The sequence below is a fragment of the Penaeus monodon genome, chromosome 14 (genome assembly GCF_015228065.2).
Source record: "Penaeus monodon isolate SGIC_2016 chromosome 14, NSTDA_Pmon_1, whole genome shotgun sequence".
Taxonomy (NCBI): Eukaryota; Metazoa; Arthropoda; class Malacostraca; order Decapoda; family Penaeidae; genus Penaeus; species Penaeus monodon.
In genome coordinates, this window is record NC_051399.1 from 37,966,482 (window position 1) to 37,976,481 (window position 10,000).

A 10,000-nucleotide genomic window follows, 5' to 3' on the forward strand; every position below is an offset into this window, starting at 1 on the left:
GGGAGGTGGGCCCATGGGCGGGAGGTGGGGCCATGGGCGGGAGGTGGGGCCATGGGCGGGAGGTCGGGCCATGAGGACGTGATGAGGCAACAAAAAGTTTGAACTTGATTATGACCTCATCCTGTCGTTTACTAATTATTCTGTAATTAATATGTCAGAGCCAATTTTTCAATAGTTGAGGCCGAAGTGGTTATTTTTAAACTTTTTGCTTTAGACAAAGAGGGCATAGAGGAAACAAGTTAACAGGCAGATATGCCTTGACAGTGCGGGAAGTTGTGGTCATTTTCCAGTTACAAGTTCAGTGCTTCTCCCTTAATCACAATAGAATTAACAATATTCGGATGAAGCGTGGCTTTCAGTACTTGTGCAGCGACTTTGTCAACGAAATATGAAGTGACTGACCAAGATTAACATTTAGTGTGGTAAGTCTACGGGGAAGCCCCTAACAATTCATTTTCTTTGATTTCATAGATAAAAAACAAACGTATTTACAGAGAATGAGTGAAATCATTCATAGTATTGATTTAGTTCATATAGGATTATCATTTCAAATATCAAATTGCTTTGAGTAACTCCTTATTTATGCACAGTACACATTGACATTCCTGTGTCTATGTAAACAAGGCAGGCTTAGAATAATTATCTGTGAACGTGTGAAAATATGGGCAACAGGAAGCAGAGTGAGATTAATGCCGCTACAATAACAAAATGGCTACATACACTTACAACCGATAAACTGATCAGTGACACAGAAAGCAAACACGTTCCCAAAATTGTATAACTTTTCAAGTATCATGAAATCACATATAACTAAGTAACTTTTCTTCACATTGCAGTTTCTTTTTGGGAGAGAAGACGATAATTAGATTTGATCTGAATTAAAAGAAGAGATTTTTGTCCATGCTATATTTAACGTTATTTTGATGACTAAATTGCTCACAGTATTCACGGATTTATTTTCTCTATGACATGACATCGTGTCAGTCTGGCGTTAATGAAATACACAGTTATGAATTTATACAAACAGCATTTCTATGTTATAGTCAATACTTCTCAGATTCGTAATGCGTGGAACATTTGCACCTACTCATTGCTGTTCAGAAACTCCACACAACAGTGGTGACTTAAATCTTGTCATTGCGAGTAATAATGCATGATTCCAATTTCCTTGTAAAACAGAATTCAGTGTAAGTGTAAACAAAAATAAAGCAACCAGAAAAAAAAGTTATAATATACTAGTCCTTTGTGTATGGAATAAGTTTACGTGTAGGACTGAGACTGAGACTGAGAGTTAGTGCCACTTTTTGCAGGCATTGCTTAATTAGTTCATAGATTGAGAAGACCCGACGTCATCTGCTAATCATTTGAGGTCAAAAGCATTAAAAATGTTAATTAAAACAACACTTGAACATCAGGTCAAGCACAAGGAAAACGTTTAAGTGACCGACATCAATGAGTTCGCGACAAGGTGCGAATCGGTGGCCCTCGTGAGAGGTCACTTCAGGTCACCAATTAAATGTTTAAGTAAACAACTCATCTTTCATGATTTGCAAATCTGCTAATTTGAAGTATATATTCTGTCAGTAACTGTCGGTGAAAATAATGTACTTCTCATTTAGCAACTCGTTAAATGTGCATTTAAAGAGTGAGAGAGAGAGAGAGAGAATTACGAAAAGAGAGGTCATAGTCATGGCATCCTGAAGCAATACAGGATGTTTTCATGTCCTTTCCTTAGTTGATATATATATACATACATATATATATATATATATATATATATATATATATATATATATATATATATATATATATATATATATATATATATATATATATATATATATATATATATATATATATATATATATATATATATATATATATATGTAGTATATATGTGTATGTTGTTATGTTGTTTGTGTTATTGATGTGTTGTTGTTGATTATTGTATTATGAACGACAGTGTCCAACAGACCCCCGCACCAAATCATACACATACACAATACAACAACAACTACTATATATATATATATATATATATATATATATATATATATATATATATATATATATATATATATATATATATATATATATATATGCATATATATATACATATACAAACACACACACACACACACACACACACACACACACACACACACACACACAACACACACACACACACACACACACACACACATATATATATATATATATATATATATATATATATATATATATATATATATATATATATATATATATATATATATATGATAAGCAAGTCGGGATAATTATGATGCATCATTAATCATCATTTGTCGCCATGTAGAGGACGTGAGCGCGTGACCTGTCATGACCTCTATGTTTGGCCAACTAATTCACACCTTGTCGCGAACTTGTTGCTGCAGTCATGCATACTGGTCCAATGTGAGTGGAGATTAAAGGCAGGTTTCTTTTATATCTAATCTGAATAGATTTGTATCAGTTAAACATCTGAGGATTTTATCAAATTAAATCGCATAAGCAGAGAAAATTTAAGACTTCCCTGCAATTAGTCACAGCCAACCATTTATTGCAATGTTTATCCCATGCAATCATTCCACAAGTGACAGACACACACGGAGATGAAAGGACGAAAAAGTGGCGGGGGGGGGGGGCGGAGGCGACAGGCCGGCCGAGGGGCGGGTGCGGCGAGCATGAAGGCGATCAGCTGAGCCTTAAGGCGTAGTCATGACCCGGTCATTCTTCGTCGACTGCGCCGTGATTTATGACCCGGAACCAATTTCTTTCAGTCGAGAGATTATGACAGTATCCCATTAAATGGCTACTTTCGCTTTAACATTGTTCAACTGAGCGGAGGAATTTCAACGAAGCAGTCGCCAGACGAAATAAGATGAATATATATCGTAAGAAGTAACAGAAATGTGCTTTTCAAGATGAGATGAAAAATAGGTATCTTAAAATATAATTATATGTAAGAAATAATTAAAGTGTATATAAGATATAATAGAAATCTGTATTTTATGGAATAGAGGGTATATTTTTTAAAAATATTATAAAATATCGATTTTACAATAATATATATATATATATATATATATATATATATATATATATATATATATATATATATATATATATTTTATATATATATATATATATATATATATATATATATATATATATATATAATAGTATCGCTAATGGCATATAAAATACTGGTGAAAATAACACAGCTGGCAACTACGATGGAGGTCATAACTCGCGTCCTCATTGGTTGTCGACTTTTGCAGTCCACGTATATTACTTTCCACAGGTAAATGTCAACGTCACTTTTCGCTGCTCATCGTTAGCACTACAATCAGAATTGTCAGGATGTTTGCCTGTGGTACACTGACAGAATCTCAGCTTCCTCACTGGTCAGCCATGAGTGCCAACAACGCTTTCAACACCACAAGCAACTTCAGTTCCTTCCATCAACAGGCTTTACCCTTATCACCGCCGCCCGACGTTCGCCCTGCCCATTTTGGACACATGTCAACGCCCACCTATAACGGTGTCAGTGGTGCTCCCTACCCGTACCTTCAGCATCACCACAACGCCTACGCCAACGGCATTGCACCGCCTATGCTCTCTCCTCCGGCCGAGAAACCTGTCACGCCCCCGAAGGAGCCGCACACATCCACCTGGTGGAACAGTGCCATATACGCTACTCCGCCATTACATGCTGATTCCAACTACCGCTTTCACCGTCACCAATACGACAGACTGGGTGGCGTGGCACACGTGAGTCCAGCTGTTCCTCAGCCTATTCCTAATGCCGTCACTCAGGATGCTATTCTTCAGCAACAGACCAACATCGCCACCGCTCTCCTCACCGCTCACTCATCGGTCAGTGTTCGGCGTTGTCGACGATGCCGTTGTCCTAACTGCCAGGACACTTCAAGAGACACTTCAGCTACCAAGAAGAGGGAGCACATCTGCCATGTTCCAGGATGTGGTAAGGTCTATGGCAAGACTTCTCACTTGAAGGCACATCTGCTCTCACATAGTGGAGAACGCCCCTTCGTATGCAACTGGATCTTGTGCCACAAGGCCTTCACTCGATCCGACGAACTTCAGCGCCATCTGCGAACGCACACTGGTGAAAAACGTTTCCAGTGTGAGGAGTGTGGAAAACGTTTCATGCGTTCTGATCACCTGAACAAGCACGTCAAGACACACGAGAACCGACGTGCCCGTGTTGCTTCTGCTTCTACTGCCGAAGGAGACGATGTTGATGTGGAACTTTGTGTTGATGAAACGGAGTTTTTCTCTGTAACTCTGCCAGATTCTCCTGTTTCTGAAACGGATTTTCAAGAGCTTAAAGATGTAATGGAGAATGGTCAGATACACAGCAACAGCCAGTTTCTATGAAATAATCCTTTGTAAAATGTCCCTGTAGCATCTGTCAGTTACTTATGGGTGAACCTTATGAATATACCCTGTGAAATGAGATGAATAAAATGTCACATTGAAATATTTTTGTTTTTGAAATTAGGATTACTAAACTCCATACCCAAGAGGGAAATTACCCTTGGGAAAACGCACAGTCATAACACGTAACTACTTATATAACATGAACAATCACTCTCCCGTATCAGAGACAGATTGTTGATGTGCACATGGCGCAAAAAGGTCAAATACAACATAAGCTAGTTTTATTTTATGAAACCATAATTTCGACCATTAAATTATTTTATGTTGAACCACTGTTAGGTGAGCCTTGAAAATCTATCTTGTGAAATAAATCGGCAAAATATGTATAGCTCATTTATATATTCTTTGCACTTGAAACGACACCTTTACCAGTATCGATCATGAAAGGATATATTTCTAGATTTTTCATGGTAGCAAATAAATGATAACTAAAAATCTTGTTTACACCATACACAGCATATAAATACGTATGGACAAGACATGAAAGAGAATAAAGGGTAAAACATGAAAAGCGAAAACTACTATTGATAAATTGTTGATTGTCACGAATTTGTTATTGTCAACCTATATGATTCTCAGATTAGCAGATGCTCTTAATCTTATTCGGTTTACATATAGCGACAGTTATTCATTACTAAAATATTCATCTGCGTCATATAAGATAAAGATGGACCAAAGTTTCACTTCAACAAATTAGAGTTTAAAAGCGACGGACTAAGTCAGTGAGTAAATAAAAAAAAACATATTTAATGACTTAATAGTAACTTCTCCAAATTTTGCACATACGTTTTTTGTGATTATTAAAGTTTTAAGATATGTGTTTAAATGGCATTTCTTTGCCAAATAAATGTATGCGATATTTTGTTTTACACGCTCGCATGCACGTGTCACACACACACACACACACACACACACACACACACACACACACACACACACACACACATACATATAATATATATAATATATAATATAATATATATATATATATATATATATATATATATATATACATGTATATATACATTATATATATATCATGTATATTTCATGTATATATACATGTATATATAAGTTACATATATACATGTATATATACATGTATATATAAGTTACATATATACATGTATATATACATGTATATATAAGTTACATATATACATGTATATATATACATGTATATATAAGTTACATATATACATGTATATACACAAAAATATGTGAATATATATACACTCCCCTCTCCCTCTCCTACCCTCATCAGATTTCTCCTCCCAGGCAGTCACTCAGTTCCACCCTGGACTGCTCCTCATTACGCAATCGGGAGCTTAATAGTCAAAGAAAGGTGGGATTGGAAAAAGCCAAGAAACAACCCGGTCTTAATAGGAAAGGGATGTTGATTCGTGCGCCGCCCATCCGTCAACCTCATCAGCACACCTTATCCTAGGAACCTGAAATGCTGGTGGCTATAGCGTGTCGCTTATTAGCTTCCTGTCACTATTATTGGCAGATTTTTTTCTAGTAAGCACTGGATGAAAAAAAATGTATATATATATATATATATATATATATATATATATATATATATATATATATATATATATATATATATAGATATACATAGATAGATAGATAGATAGATAGATAGATAGATAGATAGATAGATAGATAGATATAGATACACACACACACACACACACACACACACACACATATATATATATATATATATATATATATATATATATATATATATATATATATATATATATATATATATATATATGTGTGTGTGTGTGTGTGTGTGTGTGTGTGTGTGTGTGTGTATATATATGCATATATATATATATATATATATATATATATATATATATATATATATATATATATATATATATATATATATATATATATATATATATATGTCTTGAAGACAAGGAGTTTACAAACGATATTCATTCAAATTGCTACAGCAAATCGCCGTTTTCGTAATAGCCGCTTTCCTTTGTGAAGGCGGGGCAGAGGGTCGGGAGAAGCGGCCAGGGGCGGGTTGGGGCGCAGGGCAGGCGGGGCCGAGGGCGGAGCGCGGCGAGAAACAAAGAAGTTGAAGTCGATTATGACCTCATCATTACCTGTTCCTTCTGCGCTGTTACTTGATTTATGACCCGGAACCAATTTCTCAATGATTTGAGGCTAAAGTCGGTGATTTGTTTACGTTTAATTTCCTATCATGGGGCTGTACAATATATGACTCATAAAGAATCATACAGAATGTCAAGCTTTCTGAAATATTCAAATAATTGTAACCGGTACTTTAAAATCTTTGACATTCGCACAATCCGCATTGAACTTAATTCCACGAGTGAAGGTCTGTTATAGCTATCGAGGGTAGAAACAGAAATGTACTGAAAATTCCATGTTAGTTCTTTCTACTCCCTTTTCCTCCTCTCTCTGGTGTTGAAGTTTCATTTGTTCGGATTTTTCGAAACAAGCCCTACTTACAGCTGTTAATGACGCCAACACGTGTGAATCAGGTTAGACATCGATAAAACATTCGAGTGACCGATAAGAACGAGTTCGCGACAAGGTGTGAATCGGTGACTCTCACAATAGGTCATTTCAGGTCACACTTGAAAAGGTCGGAGAAACAATGTACGTTTTATGGTTTATGAATCCCTAATAGGAATATATAAAACGATGCAAGCATTTTCTTTTGTTTTGTTAGTAATGGTGATTTTAGACTATTAGACTATTGTGATGATTTTGTCCAGAAAAAAAATATTCACATAGCTATATACATACATATGCATGCGTGTGTATGTATGTTTATATATATATATATATATATATATATATATATATATATATATATATATATATATATATATATATATATGTATATATATATATATATGTATATATATATATATATATATATATATATATATATATACATATGTATGCATATGTATGTGTATGTATATAAATGTAATGTATGTATATATGTGAAAGGGTAAGGAGTGAAAGAGAAATGACAATGTCGGAAATTAACCTAAGTGAAGCGTAGCAACAGCTAGGAGTGAATGAGTATGCGAGTCGAAGTATGAATGAAGCCCCATGAAACTAACGTATTTAAGGAAGTGTGCATTCAAATGAAATGATATGTTGAATGGGGGTAACAACCACTTTAAACATCATTAGTAAGGAATAAAACGTGAAAAAAATGATATTGACAATGAAGAAAAAATAAAGTAAAGAACGAAGATAAAATAAGGGTTTATAACAATTAACAGGGCTTCCAGTGTGGAGTAAAAGTGCTGTGCCACGTCTCAGATACATGCGCCCGTACGAAAGCGCACTCGTGAGGCGTGAGGCGTGAGGTGTGAGGCTACAAACACCCGGACGTTACGTGAGAGATATGTGGAAAAGTGTGAACATTACCAGCGATTATTGGTCACAAAGTGCACTGAAATAGGGGAAGATTAAAACATTTCATTTATATTACATGAATTATTTTTCTGATTTATATTTTTTATCTTTATCATCTAATTCTTTATATCATGTGTGTATGAATTTGAATAATAAATCTGGATCGTAATAGTGTTTCCTTTAAGACCAATTGTTAAACCTGAGGAACAAAACAGAGCTGATCAGCAGAGGGTTGTACTAGTGGAGGGCCCAGCCAGTAATAATGGTAAAATCAGCGACCTTTATAGATGTGTGTATATATATACATGTGTATATATATACATGTGTATATAATACATATATGTAAATACATATGTGTGTATGTGCATATATATATATATATATATATATATATATATATATTATATAACATATATATATATATATATATATATATATATATATATATATTCATATATACACAATATATACATATATAGATATACATACATACCTACGTATGTATATGTACACACACACCATATATAATGTGTGAGTGGAACACACACACACACACACACACAATATATATATATATATATATGTATATATATATATATTATATATATATATGATATATATATATATATATATATATATATATATATATATATATATATATATATATATATATATATATATATATATATATATATATATATATATATAATATATATAATATATATATATATATATATATATATATATACAAATACTTACATACAAGTATACAGAGCGCGTCTGCGTATGTATTTCTAGTCTTAGTTAATAATAACTTAAATATTTGACGTTGTTTTCATTCTGCAACTAATGGATTCTGAATACAAACTTTTCGGAATGTTTCACTTTATTGCAATCTGTACAGTGTTCACAGGGTGTTTCTTTTAGGTTCACCTTGGCAAAGCATTACAAAGATTATATTCACTCCGTAAAAAGAAAATCAATAATGCATCGCACTTCCGACGTCCAAATCAGACTCCTGCAAATCTACTTCAGATACGGGTGAATCTGGCAATGCGAATGAGTGAAAGTCCCCGCTATAATCATTAGCAATATCATCACAGAACTCAACATCGACGTCGTCGCCTTCGGCTGGAGAAGCAGGAGCGACAAGGGCGCGTCGATTCTTGTGAGTGTTGACGTGTTTGTTGTAGTGATCAGATCGCATGAAACGTTTTCCACACTGTTCACACTGGAAACGTTTTTCACCCGTGTGCGTTCTGAGGTGCCGCTGGAGTTCATCGGAGCGAGTGAACGCCTTATCGCAGTACATCCAGTGACACGCGAAAGGCCGCTCTCCGGTGTGTGAAAGTAGATGTGCCTTCAGGTGGGACGTTTTGGCATAGAGCTTGCCACATCCCGGGACATGACAGATGTGATTCTTCTTCTTGGCGCCTGTAGTATTTCGAGAGGTGTAGTGGCAGTTGGGACAGCGGCATCGTCGACAACGCCGAGAACCGACAGACCTGTTGAGAGTAGAAGCGATGCGCCCTTGTTGGTGAAGGATGTCCTGTGCGAAAGCGTTCGTTTGATGCAGATTCAGGGTTGTGTTGCCTTGGCCCACCGAAGGTTCAGCGAGACTAGCGTGCTGCTGATAAAGATGGAATGGATAATTATAAGTGGCGTGAGAAGTCGGCGTGTTATAAGCAGTTGAACTCCACCAGGGCGTTGTGTGCGCTTCCCTCGTGGGCGTGATGGGTTTCTCGGGCGGAGGGGAGAGCGTGGGTGGTGTAACAGCGTTGGCAAGGGCGCCGTAGTGGTGCTGCAGGTATAGGTAGGGAATCTCACCAACGCTTTTGTACAAATTAGGCGGCGAAACGCTGGTAACATGGCCACGGGCTCCAGGAAGATTCATGCTGGGAGACTGCTGATGGTAAGTAGCGACTGCAGTTCTGGCGTGAAGATTGCCGTAATAATTCATGGCTGTTCCCTCAACTGTGCCACAAGAATACATTGTGCCTTAGGTTCCGCAAGGAGCAGGTGGAGAGAGGAGAGTGAGATGAACCTTACCTGGGAGCAATGATATACCTGTCCTGGGAATGCGGGT

The 10,000-nt window shown here is 36.0% G+C and overlaps 2 protein-coding genes across 2 annotated transcripts in view; one reads left to right on the plus strand and one right to left on the minus strand.

Annotated features, from left to right (window-relative positions):
- The window catches only part of LOC119580703, a 7,583-nt gene extending 3,058 nt beyond the window's left edge, over positions 1-4,525 (plus strand). The window contains exons 2-4 of the mRNA XM_037928801.1: positions 215-358; positions 2,336-2,433; positions 3,323-4,525. Of these exons, the coding sequence (XP_037784729.1) occupies positions 215-358; positions 2,336-2,433; positions 3,323-4,422 (1,342 nt within the window). The 3' untranslated portion in view covers positions 4,423-4,525. The remainder of the gene's footprint in view (positions 1-214; positions 359-2,335; positions 2,434-3,322) is intronic.
- Positions 4,526-6,737: 2,212 nt separating this feature from the next.
- LOC119580704 (transcription factor Sp5-like) lies at positions 6,738-9,907 on the minus strand. The gene is made up of 3 exons (XM_037928802.1): positions 8,911-9,907; positions 7,927-7,951; positions 6,738-6,864 (listed from the first exon to the last, which is right to left on the minus strand). The coding sequence occupies exons 1-3, from the start codon at positions 9,905-9,907 to the stop codon at positions 6,738-6,740; spliced, it is 1,149 nt and encodes a 382-aa protein (XP_037784730.1).
- Positions 9,908-10,000: the final 93 nt, after the last annotated feature.

Excerpts from the sequence above, each read along its gene's own strand:
- LOC119580704 (XM_037928802.1), bottom strand. The coding sequence starts at position 9,907 with ATGTATTCTTGTGGCACAGTTGAGGGAACAGCCATGAATTATTACGGC. Across the intron at positions 7,952-8,910 it reads GTCTGATTTGGACGTCGGAA|TGCACTTTGTGACCAATAAT; the intron begins GTGCGATGCATT and ends CCCCTATTTCAG. Across the intron at positions 6,865-7,926 it reads TTTGTGACCAATAATCGCTG|CTATAACAGACCTTCACTCG; the intron begins GTAATGTTCACA and ends TACCCTCGATAG.